Raw genomic sequence first — 16,942 nt, forward strand, 5'->3', positions numbered from 1 at the left:
CAATTCAACAGAATAACCACCAAGAGAAGCTACACTTATAAAAAGAAGCTGTCAAATTTACAATAGTCCAGCGCTATATTCTGGGAGACGTCTCCAACTTTTATCGGCACGTCTGGTGAAACTCAAGAGTCCAAGACTACAGACAAAACCGGTGAATGTGAACGAGACAGACAGAGAAAATATTTATAAGAGAGGGAGATGTAACTGAGATTTGGAGTTTCTGAGAGAATTGAAAAGCAGGTCACTATAAGAGGGGCTTGTTAGAAAAAGAACAACAGAAGACTGGAAGAAATGATGGAAGAACAGACAGAGATGGAGTTAGCCGCACTGAGACGGTGAAATAAGAGTGGAGTGATTAAAATGGAGTCTGCGGTGAGAAAGTGAGAGAGAAGAAGAGAGGAAAGAAAAAAAATGGAGACTCGAACGTGTCCTAGTTTGAGTTATGGAGGTTGGAGGTCCCAAAGGAGAGAACGAGGGGAAGAGAGAGGGAGAGACGAACGAAAAAGACACCGAAATCCCATAACATTCAGCAATACTGATGTTTTAATCAACTGAAAAATGAAAGGACAGTTTCACTCAATCACACACACAAGCTCGGTTCTGAAACCTAGTGAGCTGTCTATCTAGTAGACGACATTTAAAACCATCAAAGGCGCACAGCACCTTTTTGCCACACTTGCCAATGGTGGATAAATATAGAATATGTTCCAGGCATGTGCAAACCACCATATATATATATATATATATATATATATATATATATCAAATACAGAAACAGTACATCTAAGATGGTTCACAACAGAAATAAAGAACATTCTTATCTCATAAGAATGTGTCCCCTCAGACATTTCATCAACATTTCAAACTGTGCTCAGATATCGCAAAATAGCATGCAATGAAAAGTCAGAGATTTCACATAAAATCCCAAGGCCACATTATTTGAGCAATCCACATTAATAACAAAGCTTTATTATATACTCTTACTTGCTGTCAAAATTTGTCTTATTGGTTTCTATTTCTTAAAGAATTTTAAGAGAAACTTTGCAAGATTACAGATTACAATACCCTATTTAAAATGTAAAAATTTCAGTAACTTTATTAATGTAACTGATTACATTCAATTACTTTTTGATTACTTTTCTACATTTAAATTTCTACATTTCAAACATGTAAACCAGGCAACACTGATTACTGTCAGACTTTCAAAATCCTTCATCACTTGAATTAAGATTATAATAATTGAATTTAAAAGCACAGCCACCACAAAATCAGACTTTAGCACCTCTTTTTACTTTGAGATCATTCTAAGGTTAAATAAGATATGGTTTAATAGCTACTTAATGATACTGTTTTTGAAATCAAATCTTTGCATAACTTTGACAGGAAACACTGGCATCTAACAAAATGTTGTTCCAAAATCATAAGTCTTTCATTCATCTTTGAAACACAAATGAATTTCAAATATGGTAAATCTTAAATGGATAGTTCACCCAAATATTAAAATGATGTCATTAATGACTCACCCTCATGTCGTTCCAAACCCGTAAGACCTCCGTTCATCTTCAGAACACAATTTAAGATATTTTAGATTTAGTCCGAGAGCTCTCAGTCCCTCCATTGAAACTGTGTGTACGGTATACTGACATAATTTTCCTTTTTGGGTGAACTAACCCTTTAACTGTACATGCTTAAGACACAAGAACCGTTTAGGTTTCTCAAACTTTTAGCAAATATAAGTGAGTTTCCATTTGCCATATTTGATTTGCTCTATTTATGTGCATTGGTTTATATTTGAAACAGCTTAAATTAAATCATAAAAATTCAACATAAAGGAGAAGACTTGGATTAAAGAGTTCAGTTCATATGGATTTCTGCTGCAGTGTCTTGATGTACTTTGGGAAGTATCAAAGTTTGAGTGGAAGTTCAATGGAGGTACAAAAATCTCTCAGAACAAATTTTTTATTTTTGGGTTAACTATCCCTTTAGGGTCCCCCACTTATTTTTCAAATCTATCTTCATTATTGCGATAAACATCACTATATCAACATTAACCAACATTCAATTAAAACGGGTAAGAATTCAGAAAACCTTGGAAAACAATGCGTAAACTGCTATTTGGCCTTTGGTTATCATTATTTCCAGTGTAGGCAGTCAACTAAATGTTTCAGATTTTTCCCCTCTTTCAAATAACATGGACTGATGAATTGTACAAAATCAAAAAAAAAACCAAAACAACAACAACACAGGAACTTGTATTAAGAAAGCAAATAGGGTCCATTTTGATTGCATGTTGAATTTAAGTGCACTTAGCTATAAAAAAGAGCTCTGAGCAATACATTTTCCTCTGGCAGTACTTTATATTTCTACACATCAACAATTCTCTCCCTGTGTTAGATTCTAAATCACTATGGCATACTGCTGTATTACAGCCAGTAGAAAACAAAAGTTTTTTTTCAGTACATCCAGACTTGATGCACGTTTCTGCCCCACAGAGCCGCTCTTATGGAGCGCAAAAACAAGGAACGTGTGATAACATGCTGGCGCGACAGTTGCTAGGCTATTGCCTTGACAACAGTGGTTACTATGAGGTAATTTAGAGTGGAGGCAGTTGCTGTGATGATGCACCTAGTGGCCTTACAGTAATCATCTCTATGCTAGTAACCCTGATCTGAGGTCACAGCAGTATCTGGATTTACTACACCGGAGAGCCACACATGACAAGATCTCTCTTCGTCTTAAATTGATTGAGAGCTCCTCACCTGGGGTGATGGCCACTCCGTTGCCGTTGATGACGGGCCTCTCCTCCTCTTCCTCCTCGGGCGGCTCGATGCCAGCCTTCTCCATGTTGCTGACGGACTTGTTACGTCTGCGTTTGCCCTGGGATCTGGGTGTTGCACCTGGCAACAGCTGATCAGCTACATTCAACAGCAGTGAGCTGGGCTCTGCCGGGGGCTTCGGGGTGCCGTAAAAGTTATCTGCAACCAATCAGACATTTGAAAGTTTATAATGTAAGCTCTGCCACCACCATGTCACACCTGGAGGAATGGAGAAAGATGAAGCTTCCTGCATGTTGTTAATCAGCCTCTCTGGCAATAAGCAAGGCACCTTTTTCCAGTGGGTGTTTACTGTTGTTATACTTTAGGGACAAAATTGCTTCCTGAAGTGAGCTGCATCTGCAGACACATCTTTTATGGACATCTAGCAACATGACATTAAAGTGAAAAAATATATATATTTTTTTGGGGGTAGTGTTAAGGTCCTTGCACACTGAATCCGAAATTTTTGGATGCATTTTTTATATTTATATTTAGCAATTTGTCACGCACAGAAACTTTGCAGTCCAATGCATATTAATTAATCTGTTGTGAATTATTTTTGCAAAACAGTAATAAATGGAGTCTTTAAGCAGGGAGAATGATTTTGTTTTCCTCTCGCTTCTTAAAAAGAATGCAAATATTGGGTCCATCCAGACCTGAGATATGGAGAGGAAGGAGAGTTCCGTCTCCTTATTAAGGAGCAGCAGGATTATCACGGGCGATTCAAAGTTTACTTCAGGATGTCAGTGGCTCAGTTTGATGCTTAGTTAGTGATACTAGAGCCACATATTAAAAAGAAGACCACCAATTTCTGTGCACTCAGTGTGCAAGGATCTTCACAGTGCTTTGTGCTGAGAGACAAAGTAGATGAACTTCACAATAACCATTCTGGATTTTGCCGTTTGCGTGTACATTTGCTCTGAATTGTTAAAACACCTCTTAAAGTGCTTGCTATGGATGCGAAAAGTGCAGAAGAATCGAACTCGATCCAAATGTATTTTTTTTACATCGGATGAAAGTTTCGGAGGCAGTGTGCAAACATGATTGACAGCGCGGGATCATATTTATTTTTCAATGTGCAAAAATTTGACAAAAATGTATTTTAGAGGGATTCCTAAATAATGAGACAATGTATTTTTCACTGCTTGAGAACATGATTTGTGACGTGTGAGCGTCATTGATTGTCGGACGTAGCGACAGTAACTAAGTGGGGCCGGTCTTAGTTACTTAGTATGGCAAACTTTTAACAATAGTAAGGAAGTATATATATATATATATATATATATATACAGGTCTACATATACAAAAGCTAATTTTTATATAATATGGACATGTCCTTAAACCATCAATACCCTAATCTACACGCATAGTAGTAATAAGCTTTATATAAAAATATGAATATATAGATATTTGGAAAATAAGTCTGGTATGTACTTAGATGACTAGTCAGATGACAAGGTAACCTTGAAGTGTTCATAATATTGTACTACTCTGAGTGTGGTGTTCCCATTGCTCAGTCACTGGAAATCTTGTCTCCAACAAACCAACAAAACTCAAAAGTCCATTCAGCCAGGACTCCGACACCTGTACAACACCACACACAAACTGTTGCTCAAAGGACCGAGTGCTGCTCTATGTTTACAGACTCAGTGAAAGTGTCATGACTCCCCTGGGATGAACAGGCTCTAGAGGAGAGCAGGGCATCTGGTTGAGTATGCCTTCAATTCTCCCTGGGTCACTACCTGACATGATGCTGCAGCGCGCAACAGCTGTAACTCATAAATATGGATTTAAAAACAATAACAGTAGAATAATAAACATCACACTGTTGAGATTTGTATTTCTGTATAATACAGATACAGTGTTTCTTCTATATGTATTTTTTTTATAAAGAAGTCTCTAATTCTAAAATACAGTAAACAGTAATATCGTTACATTTTACTACAATAAATCGTGATTTCAATATAATATATTTCAGATATATTTAGAGTTATTAAAAACGTAGATTTGACAAATAACACCTACATTATATTGTAACAGAATGCTAATAAACTCAACACATAATCTGATGCAGTGGAAATAAAACTGTGGTAGGATAGGAATGCTCAAGATTGTTTGAAAAATGAAGTTCCCAGGATCTCTCTTAATCAGTGTGTCAGTACATTTTTGTATCTAGGGAATGAAAGACTATTTTATATATTAGATTTAAAAATCCTTTGTAAACCCATCAAAACTTCACTTATATACCCGATGTTACATTATTAATGTTGAGCTGAGAAAGACCTCTTTACTTTGCTAGTCACATTCTTTAAAACATATTGGAAATCAAAATTCATTTAAAGAACACTGAGGAAGAATTAACACGAGCAGAAGAGAAGAGCTGATTTATTTCACATATGGAGACTGCTTTCAGTAGTTTAAAGAGTCAGATTGGAGAGAAAAAGTAGAAATGGACCGAAAGAGGGAGGAGGAGAGTAATATTTATTCAAGGGATGGAGTTCTTGGACTTTTGAAGTAAAGAAAGGCTAAGCTCACAAGACTCCAGAGAATCAGATTCCCTTTAGGGTATTTTGATTTCATGCTGCGAATTAACTAGAGTTACCGCCAATCAGATACTTTCCCAAGGTCTGTTCTCTACTAGGGTCTCAAATCAGATTTTCGCAAAAAGAAAACAAAAAGCTTACAAAAATGTAAAATGGCACAAAATAAAAATGGCTATACAACTTGTAGCCACTGGGGACACCACTATGTCTAATTAATAAATGTAATAAATTACATAAGCTAACAAAATGCTCTGAAGAACAAATTTGTAAGCAAACGGCAAAAGACGCCTTATGACTGGGGAGTGAGAGCAAGTCAGACAGTTCAAGGAGGTAAATAATAGCCAATCATTTTAAAAGATGGTTTGCACTAATGTAATCTGTTAATAAATCTGGCCCAAAATTGGATGGTTAGTTAGTTTAAGACAAGTCCATAATCCATAGCAATATGATATTGGGAAAAAACTTGGTTGTGCAACTTGATCAATTTACCTTCATAAGTTCCACTTTCCAGCAAAGCTCCACTTCTTTCCAATTCCACAAACCGCTCAACAGTCACAAAATTGTAGTCCACTCCTGGAACCTCTCCTTCTTTAGGCTGCCTGGTTGTACCTACAGAGAAAGAGAAAGGCGGGATTTAGTTCAGGTCAACAGGTCTTCTAAGGGTTTGTGCCATGGGCTTAATCAGCAGCTAGAAAGTTCATCCAACAACTACAACAAAAAAGGGTTTTATAGCAAAGCTCAACATGAGCCAAACAGAACAGTTGCTTGGGTAACTGGTTCACTTCATTTTTACACAGAGTGCCACATATGCTGTCTGACAGTCTGTCAGACACAGAAAAGAGAACGAGGAAGGAAGGAAAACAAAATGTCAGGTTTTAAGTGTAATGACCTGATCAATATCAGTCCTTCTGTTATTTTGTTTATTTCTGAAATATGTGGGTTATTGTATTTTGTTTGATAGTGTTTAATGCATATGCAAGAAGATTTATCCTTTAATTATTTCTTTGCTGTTCAGATATGCCTGGCAATTTAACAGTTAAGTTGTGTTTCTTCAAAGTGTTTTAAGGATGGTTCATCACATGAGAAAAGCTCACTAATCAATCTGTTAATTTTAGAGATTTAGTGATTAATAAAGTATGCTGTTGAACTTTGTGAAATCCCGCGAGAGGGAAGGACGAGAACGGAAACAGGAAGGGGGGGAAAAAAAAAAAAGAAAAACGAAACTGAGCACGAGACTGAGCACGAGGGCTAGTCTGCTGTTAACACCGAGTTTGTTGGCTTAACGCTTTAAGTTGGACTATAAGTTGTTTTATCAGAAAATGCGCTCTCTGCGTAGGAGTTTGTGACTGAGGGAAAGTGAAATACCACTGGAGTAACGTTACTGTCACACAGTCGCGGGAGTGACTGCATACACATCGTTTGCCTGCTGGACGAGAGGAGACGATATCGGGAAGAGATTCGATGGCGGACGCGGACGGTTTCGTCATTGGGGACTGTTTGACTGTCGATGCTGGACGGACGACGCTGATTATCCCTCGCGGTGCCGCTTGCAACTGGGAATTCGTCTGACAAGAGAGAGAGAGAGTTACAGACGCGGTAGGATCTGAGCTTTTCACTTCACGCAAGGAGGTATTGTTGCTTTCCTCACTTTATGAGCTCCAACATTAAGCGCGCCAACGAACTAACTTAATGCAGGCCTGCTAAAAGAACTGAAAAATAAGAGTGCACTCAGGTTATCACAGACTATTGACTTTATTCCCTGGGGTTTTATTTTTTTATTTGTTTCTTCTTCAAACTGGGTTTTATGTTCATATTTGCTCTTTACTGTTCAACTGTTATGTGAACTTTGCAAAATACAAAAGGAGGAAATTGAGCTATAGCGTTCTTGTTGTTTATTCTTTCACCAGCCATTGTATTTGTGTAGCTCAGTGTTTTTGTGTAGTAATAGTTTATGTTTTAAAATCAAGAATATCCTTTCAGGTACCCATTGATCAGCAGAGAGATAGTGAGAATCATAATGTTCTTAGACAGGGTTGTTATACAATGGAATGTCTCTTTCACCATTTTACCAAGCATCAGGGTTAAGAGGGTTTAATACTTTATACGTTGCTGTATAACGTACTTTCCTCATTACGAGCCTATGGTGAAAAAGGGTTACATTTTTGGGGGCTCGTCCGGGATGTTTGTAGATTTGTAATATCCCTTAGTGCAGATTTCAACCTGCTATTGCGATCTCATTCTGAATATTTTAGTGGTCTGTTCCGCTAAAGTTTAATTCACTATTTTTTCCCCTGCTTTCTCACTTATCTATTCTAAGCACACAAAATGGATGTTGATGAGATTGAAGCTTGGTGTAAAAGGAAGCAAATAGCTCGTGAGAATGCAGTAGTGTTAAGTGGTTTTGATGCCAATGTCACAGATGATGTTCTGCTTCAAGCTTTGAGTCTTGTTAAAGCTTTTGGAATTGCTAAAATAGTGGATCGCTGTCTAGATGTAGCTTCCAAAACCCAGTTTGTGCTGATTCAGACATCCACTGATCTTACTAAGCAGACTATACCTGATTGTGTTGGGCTCCCTGGAAAAGCTGGTCCCTGGCCTGTTCATGTGTTCCCTGTTCTCGCGGAAGGTGAAGGTTTTGAAGCCAAGCTGTTGTCCTTTTTGAGGCATGAAGGAAAGACTATTACTGATGTTAAAGGCTTGCTTAACCCTTCGCCTCTTGACATGAACGCTGCCCTGATCAATGCCATAAGTTCCCTGGTGGACAAATGTAACACTGCACCTACTGATACTCAAAGTTACAGGAAGCTCCGCATGTTTTCTGGTGTGAGACCCACCCCCAGTGGGGAAGAAGAATATGACGCTTGGGCAGAGCAGACTATGCATTTGTTGGAGGAATGGCAATGCAGTGACAATGTGAAAAAACAGAGGGTAGTGGAAAGTCTTAAAGGTCCAGCTGCTGACATAGTGAGGTTTCTAAGAGCACAGAACCCTTCTGCTACTTCATATGACTACATGCAAGCTCTGGAGACAGCTTTTGGAACAACTGAAAGTCCATCTGATCTTCTTATTAGATTCCGTCAAACACTTCAATGTGAAGGTGAGAAGCTGTCCGCCTATTTGATGAGGCTAGATAAACTGTTACACTGTGTTTTCAGGAAAGGAGGGGTGCAGAGGTTGGAAATGAATCGACTTCGCATTGAGCAGATTGTGAGAGGTGCTTTGCCACAAGACATGATTGCCCTTCGCATTCGCATGACACATAAGCTGCGTGAACCACCTACCTTCAGTGACTTATTGAAAGAGGTCAGAGAGGAAGAGGACATGCTTCAAAGTAGGAATGATGTCAAAAGCCCAGTGACATCAATGACTGTTACTCCTGTCCCCAGGTCCACTCCAGAACCTAAAGTGGATCCTGAAGTGGAACAACTCAGAAGAGACATTACTGTTATGAAAGCAGAAATGGTTAGCCTCAAAGCTGCTACAGTAACATCCCCACCAGACACCCAAGGTCCACAATTTGAAATCCCTGCCAAGGCTAGATACAGGAGGAGTGAAACCCCGCAAAGAGCTGGCACTGAGGAAGATAGACCAGGGATATTTTGCTATAGATGTGGGGAGGATGGACATTTCAAAAGGGAATGTGATGGTGAAGAAAATCTCAAGAGGGTCAACAAGCGCCTCATCAAACTGACAAAGAAGTCGGGAAACTACCGCGGGAACCAGTAAAGGAACGACCTGGCTTCCCTGTGGTGAAAACGCGTTCCACCAAGTGCATTAAACCAGATGAGAAAGTGAAAGACACTATACCTGAGGGCTTAGTGGGGCCAAGTTCTGCTGTGCCAGTGCAGATTGAAGGAATCTATGCTAAAGCTATACTCGATACTGGTTCTCAAGTGACTTTGCTGTACAGATCCTTCTACGACAGATACTTGACACACCTGCCATTGACACCTATCAGTGCCTTGCAGATATGGGGCCTCAGTCCTGCTGATTACCCATATGATGGCTATTTGTCACTTAAGCTGGAGTTTTTGGAAGCTGACATTGGAGTTACTGAGACTATTGATGCCCTTGTGTTGGTGTGTCCTGACCCAGTTGTGAGAGGTGAAGCGTTCATACTTGTTGGCACAAATACACCCACAGTGAGACGACTACTGAAGAGCTGTAAAGAGAGAATAGGAGAGAATTTTGTCGGTAGCATGCACATTCATCCCGTTTTCAAAAGGGCTTTTGAACAGCTGTTAGAATGCTTACCTGATGATGATGACAACCACAAGAGGGGAACTGTGTGGTTCACACAAAGTAAACCCATTACTGTGCGCCCTGGAGGGGTAGCTCGAGTGACAGGTGTGCCAAAGTTTCAAGGGATTCCACGTGCTCAAGCCATTCTGGTGGACTCACCTGAAGAACCCGGCGATGATCCAAGGTTTTCAGGAGAGTTTTTGGTCAGACCAGAGTTGCAAGTACCCACTGTTGTAATGTCAAAGAAAATCACTGTGCTGGTCAGGAATGTATCGAAAAAAGAAGTTACACTGACCCGAGGAATGCCAGTTGCTCACCTGTTTCCAGTAGATGTGGTGTCCTCGTCTTCTGTAAGCCAAAAGCCTAACACTGAGTCAGCAGGAAAATTGACCCCATCTTCCTTTAACTTCGGAGATTCACCAGTCCCTGAGGAGTGGAAGGAGAGATTGGTGGGCAAAATGATGGAACGACATGAGGTTTTCTCTACCCATGAGTTTGATGTTGGTTGCTGTAAAAGTGCACATCACGCTATCAAAACCACTGAGGACAAACCTTTTCGAGAGAGATCTCGCCGACTGGCGCCTGCTGATCTAGAGGCATTGAGACAACATCTGTCACAGCTTAAAGATGCTGGGATCATCACCGAAACAAGAAGTCCGTATGCCTCACCTATAGTGGTGGTGAGAAAGAAGACAGGTAAAATAAGGATGTGTGTGGACTTCAGGACCCTAAATCGACGCACTGTTCCAGATCAGTACACAGTACCGAGGATCGAAGACGCATTGGTCTGCCTCAACGGAAGCAAGTGGTTTAGTGTGTTAGACCTCCGGAGTGGATATTATCAGGTGCCTATGAGTGACTCTGATAAAGAGAAGACAGCCTTCATCTGCCCAGCGGGTTTCTATCAATTTGAAAGGATGCCACAAGGAGTGTCAGGGGCTCCAGCAACCTTTCAACGAATCATGGAACAAACTGTTGGGGATATGAACTTGCTTGAAGTCTTGGTATATTTGGATGATCTCATCGTGTTTGGAGCAACACTCGAAGAACATGAGCATAGGTTGTTAAAGGTGCTGGACCGCTTGAAGGATGAGGGTCTCAAGTTGTCACTGGATAAATGCCAGTTTTGTCAACCATCAGTGACTTACGTGGGGCACATTATATCTCAAGACGGAGTGTCTACCGATCCAGAGAAGACTGAAGCAGTAACCACATGGCCCCGACCAAACACTGTGACTGCTTTGCGATCATTTCTTGGCTTCTGTGGATACTATAGACGCTTTGTGAAAGATTACTCCAAAGTTGCCTATCCGTTGAACCAACTGTTGTCCGGTTACCCACCAGTTGCCAAGAAATCCAAAGGAAAAAAGGATAACCTCTACCTGAACCCATCAGAGCCTTTTGGTAGTAGGTGGGATGAGAAGTGTGAGACAGCCTTTGTAGAGTTGAAGCATAGACTTACTCAAGCCCCGGTGTTAGCTTTTGCAAACCCTCAGCTTCCCTATGTGTTACATGTGGACGCCAGCCAAGAAGGGCTAGGTGGCGTGTTATACCAGGATCAAGGTGAAGGGTTAAGACCCGTCGCTTTCGTCAGTAGAAGCCTAACCCCATCTGAGCGACATTACCCTGCTCATAAATTAGAATTTCTGGCTTTGAAGTGGGCGGTAGTGGACAAATTGCACGATTATCTGTATGGGACAAAGTTTGAAGTGAGAACAGACAACAACCCGTTGACCTATGTGCTGACGTCGGCCAAGCTGGATGCCACAGGTCACCGTTGGCTTGCGGCATTGTCCACGTATGACTTCAGTCTCAAGTACAGGTCAGGAGTTCAAAACATTGATGCAGATGCTCTGTCTCGTCGGCCACATCCTACGCTCACTCAAGTACCAGAACGGAAAGACATATCTGCAGCCGGTGTGAGAGCCATGTGTCAGATGGCTGAAGTGAATAAACGTAGAAATCCATGTTCTAGTAGGGCAATTGACCAATTGGGACCCTCTTCACATGCTATCCCGCAAGCCTACTGTAATATGTCTACCTTGAGTGCAAAGGAGATGCCCATTCTGAGTTCTACTGAGCTGTCAAATGCTCAGCAAGAATGTCCTGGCATTGGCGAGATATGGTCAGCTCTCAACAAAGGAGATTTGACACGAGTTGACAAGACGAAGCATCCAACCTGCTCTCTGTTGTTGAGAGAATGGGATCGGTTAAAGATACGGAAAGGAGTCATGTATCGAGTCACAAGTCCTCCTGGGAAATCCCCTCGCTCTCAGCTAGTTTTGCCAGAAAAGTATAGGAAGATGGTAACAACATCACTGCATGATGACTGTGGTCATTTAGGCCTTGACAAAACCTACGGCCTAATTAAAGATAGATTCTACTGGCCACGGATGAAGTCGGATGTGGAAGACTATTGCAAGTCCTGTATCCGTTGCATAAAGAGGAAGACGCTACCCAAGAAAGCTGCTCCGCTGTCTCATTTGCAAAGTGATGGACCACTGGACCTTGTCTGTATGGACTTCTTGTCCATTGAACCCGATTCAAGCAATACAGAAAATGTTCTGGTTATTACTGATCACTACACCCGCTACGCCCAAGCTTTTCCAACGAGAGACCAGAAAGCCTCTACGGTGGCGAAGGTGTTGATAGAGAAGTACTTTGTCCATTACGGATTGCCAAAGAGGATGCACAGTGATCAAGGGAGAGATTTTGAGAGTCGACTTGTACATGAAGTACTTGGCACACTTGGGATTGAAAAATCAAGAACCACGCCCTACCATCCTCAAGGAGACCCCCAGCCTGAGAGGTTTAATAGGACTTTGTTAAACATGCTCGGGACTCTGGAGCCAAGCAGTAAGAGGAAATGGAGTCAGCACATTGGACACCTTGTCCATGCCTACAACTGCACTTCGAATGAGGCTACTGGGTTTTCGCCCTATTACCTTATGTTCGGGCGTGAGGCAAGGCTCCCAGTGGATTTGTGTTTTGGGACATCCAGCGATGACACACGGCAGGAAACTTACCTAAAGTATGTAACTGACATGAGAAAGGAGTTAAAAGCTGCCTATGAACTTGCTGAGTCCATTGCGGCCAAGCAGAACAAAGGAAATAAACGGAGGTATGACCAGAAGATTCGGTGTTCACAGCTGTTGTCTGGAGACAGAGTCTTGATAAGGAACCTAGGGTTGCAGGGGAAGCATAAGTTAGCAGACCGCTGGGCTTCAAATCCTTATGTGGTGGACAGTCAGATGCCAAACTTACCAGTGTTTCGGTTGAAACCAGAAGATGGAAATGGACCTATCAAAATTCTCCACCGAAATCACATCCTGCCTCTTGGACAAAATGTATGCCTGGATCCGACACCTGATGTTGACCCTGTACCTGGTGTGAGAGTCCTTCGAAAGAAACGAAAGAGACTTCATAAACTTCGTAACCGTGTGTCAGAGAGAGGCAAGGTTTCATCAGAGACATCAGAGAACAAAGATAAAGAAGAAAAACCAGATAATTGTCATGGGAAAGAGTACACAGATTCTGAGGATGAAGAAAGTGAGATGTGCTATGACTTATCTGCCCAAGCTAACAGGACTGGAGTAGAAAAAGAAATGTCAGAACCATTTAGCTTGGACCTGGATATGGTGTGGGATGAAGTGACTGAGCGTCAAGAGGTGACACAGCCAGAAGAAATTCAAGAGGTTACAGAGGGAACAGTAACAGACAAAGAAGGGTCTCAACCAGAGTCTGTTGAGATGACAAGTCGAGAAACGGGGACACATGAAACAGGTGAAATAAGAGAAAAGACTCAAAGAAAAGAAGTTGTTAATGAGGAAACTCAAATGTTATCAGATGGTACAAAGCCTGAAACTCTGACAAGCAGAACTCAGAGAGTCAGAAGAGCTCCATCCATATTAACATATGACACATTAGGACATCCAAGTCTTATAAAAGCTCCTATTACGAGATATGTTTCTTGCCTTTATAAGTGGATAAGTGCCCAGTGATCTTTTAGGTGTAAGTCACTTAAGGTTATACTCACTAATATGTTGTGTTGTGTTTACATTTCTAAAGCACCAAGTCATGAGGGCATGTCTTATATTGGTGGGGGGAGAGTGTAATGACCTGATCAATATCAGTCCTTCTGTTATTTTGTTTATTTCTGAAATATGTGGGTTATTGTATTTTGTTTGATAGTGTTTAATGCATATGCAAGAAGATTTATCCTTTAATTATTTCTTTGCTGTTCAGATATGCCTGGCAATTTAACAGTTAAGTTGTGTTTCTTCAAAGTGTTTTAAGGATGGTTCATCACATGAGAAAAGCTCACTAATCAATCTGTTAATTTTAGAGATTTAGTGATTAATAAAGTATGCTGTTGAACTTTGTGAAATCCCGCGAGAGGGAAGGACGAGAACGGAAACAGGAAGGGGGGGAAAAAAAAAAAGAAAAACGAAACTGAGCACGAGACTGAGCACGAGGGCTAGTCTGCTGTTAACACCGAGTTTGTTGGCTTAACGCTTTAAGTTGGACTATAAGTTGTTTTATCAGAAAATGCGCTCTCTGCGTAGGAGTTTGTGACTGAGGGAAAGTGAAATACCACTGGAGTAACGTTACTGTCACACAGTCGCGGGAGTGACTGCATACACATCGTTTGCCTGCTGGACGAGAGGAGACGATATCGGGAAGAGATTCGATGGCGGACGCGGACGGTTTCGTCATTGGGGACTGTTTGACTGTCGATGCTGGACGGACGACGCTGATTATCCCTCGCGGTGCCGCTTGCAACTGGGAATTCGTCTGACAAGAGAGAGAGAGAGTTACAGACGCGGTAGGATCTGAGCTTTTCACTTCACGCAAGGAGGTATTGTTGCTTTCCTCACTTTATGAGCTCCAACATTAAGCGCGCCAACGAACTAACTTAATGCAGGCCTGCTAAAAGAACTGAAAAATAAGAGTGCACTCAGGTTATCACAGACTATTGACTTTATTCCCTGGGGTTTTATTTTTTTATTTGTTTCTTCTTCAAACTGGGTTTTATGTTCATATTTGCTCTTTACTGTTCAACTGTTATGTGAACTTTGCAAAATACAAAAGGAGGAAATTGAGCTATAGCGTTCTTGTTGTTTATTCTTTCACCAGCCATTGTATTTGTGTAGCTCAGTGTTTTTGTGTAGTAATAGTTTATGTTTTAAAATCAAGAATATCCTTTCAGGTACCCATTGATCAGCAGAGAGATAGTGAGAATCATAATGTTCTTAGACAGGGTTGTTATACAATGGAATGTCTCTTTCACCATTTTACCAAGCATCAGGGTTAAGAGGGTTTAATACTTTATACGTTGCTGTATAACGTACTTTCCTCATTACGAGCCTATGGTGAAAAAGGGTTACATAAGGGTTTAAGGTGAAAATAATGACACAACCCTATTCATACAAAATGAAACATACAAGCCTGGAAAAATGGTGTTTTCCATAAAAACTTGTTATTTTGTTGACAAATTTCCATGAACCAAAACGTTTGTAATATTTAGTTACTTTTAATGTTTTCAAAAGACGTCTCATGCTCACAAATGCTGTTTGTTTTATATAAAAAATACAGCAAAACTTTAATATTGTGAAATATTTTTCAAATTTAAAAGAATTGTTCTCTGTTTTAAAATATTTTAAAATGTGATTTATTCCTGTGATGGCAAAGCTGAATTTTCAGAAATCATTCTAATCACTCTATTAAACCCTCTCAAAAGAAGAAGAAATAATTCTATTCACCAAGGACACAGTGACAATAAAGACATGTATAATGAGATTTCTATTTCAAATAAACTTTCTTCATTAAGCTTTTTGTTAATCAGCAATTATGGAAAAATGTATCAAAATTTATGTTTCAAAAAGACTAAATATATTACAAGCTTCTTAATATATTTTCAATAATAATTACATTTTAAAACATTAAACACAAAATGTTACACGATTTAAAAAATATATTTAAATACAGTAGTAGTGTATGATTAGACTTCATGTCCAAGTCAAGTCTTATAGCACAACTATAACTTTAGTTGGCATCCAATTTATTATTGTTATAAGACTAGAATACAAAATATAGTTTAAAGTGGAACAGGGGAATACAGGTGCATCTCAAAAAATTAGAATATCATGGAAAAGGTGTCAGGACACTGGTTTGATCATCAGGCCTTCTGTTGTGTTATGTCTTAAGTGGTTAATTCCACTCACTCTGCCTTCACAGCTGCACCTTATCCTAATTAGTGTTCCAGCTCACACACACCTGTCTCTCAATTTCACATTGATTGTCTTCTATACTTATGCTTCTCTCTTTCTGTGCTTCTCTGTCAGTGTGTCTTGGCTACCATCCGTTTCACTACTGCCCTTAAAACTATCTTGCTCTAGTTGTGCCTAATTTTCATGCCTTGTTTGTTTATTTAATCTTGTTTTTTTGTCTTTTTGGTGTACCCAGTTCCCGTACACAATTTAGTTTTGGATTCCTTACCTGGTTGCTGATTGCCAGCGTTTGTTTTGGACTATTGTCTTTGTTTTGGACTATTGCCTGTTTTTGTTTAATAAATTTGGCAAACTGCGAATCTGCTCTTGGGTCCCTTTTTTCTCCCAGCAACCGTAACAAAAGGTCTTTATTTTTTTGTAATTTAATTAAAAAACTTTCTTATATTCTAGTTCCATTGCACACAAACTGAAATATTTCAATAGTTTTTTTTTATTTATTTTTTTATGATGGTTATGACTTAGAAAAATAGAATATTCCAATTTGAGCTTGATTAGTTTTGAGTATAAATACTGGGTACCTCTTGGGCTAGTTTAGAACATGCATCCACAATTATGGGAAAGACTACTGACTTGACAGTTGTCCAGAAGACAATCATCAACACCCTCCACAAGGAGGGTAAGTCACAGAAAGTCACTGCTGAAAAGGCTGGCTGTTTACAGAGTGCTGTATCAAAATATATTCATAGAATGTTGACTGGAAGGAAAAAGTGTGGTAGGAAAAGGTGCACAAGCAACAGGGATGAGCATAGCCTTGGGAAGATTAATTATGAGTACACAATTAAACCTGCTTTGGAGATCTTGAGCATTTCTGTTTTGTAAATCGTTTTTTGATTGATCTTTGAGAAAAAAAAAATTGACATTGAATTTTCCTAAGATCTAAGTCATAACCATCAGAATTAAAACAAAAACTCTTTAAATATTTCAGTTTGTGTGAAATGAATCTAGAATACAAGAAAGTTAGCTTTTTTAAAATAAATTACAAAATTAAAGAACTTTTCCATGATATTCAAATTTTTTGAGATGCATCTATATACCTAGACGCCTCATTGGC

At 39.9% G+C, this 16,942-nt stretch overlaps 1 protein-coding gene across 1 annotated transcript in view; it reads right to left on the reverse strand.

The window, feature by feature from the left end:
* Positions 1 to 16,942, reverse strand: part of LOC132105887 (membrane-associated guanylate kinase, WW and PDZ domain-containing protein 2-like) — a 219,299-nt gene that overhangs the window by 73,628 nt on the left and 128,729 nt on the right. The window contains exons 3-4 of the mRNA XM_059511367.1: positions 5,849 to 5,968; positions 2,760 to 2,975 (exon numbers count right to left, since the gene is read on the reverse strand). Of these exons, the coding sequence (XP_059367350.1) occupies positions 2,760 to 2,975; positions 5,849 to 5,968 (336 nt within the window). The remainder of the gene's footprint in view (positions 1 to 2,759; positions 2,976 to 5,848; positions 5,969 to 16,942) is intronic.

This window comes from Carassius carassius, chromosome 26 (assembly GCF_963082965.1).
Source record: "Carassius carassius chromosome 26, fCarCar2.1, whole genome shotgun sequence".
NCBI lineage: Eukaryota > Metazoa > Chordata > Actinopteri > Cypriniformes > Cyprinidae > Carassius > Carassius carassius.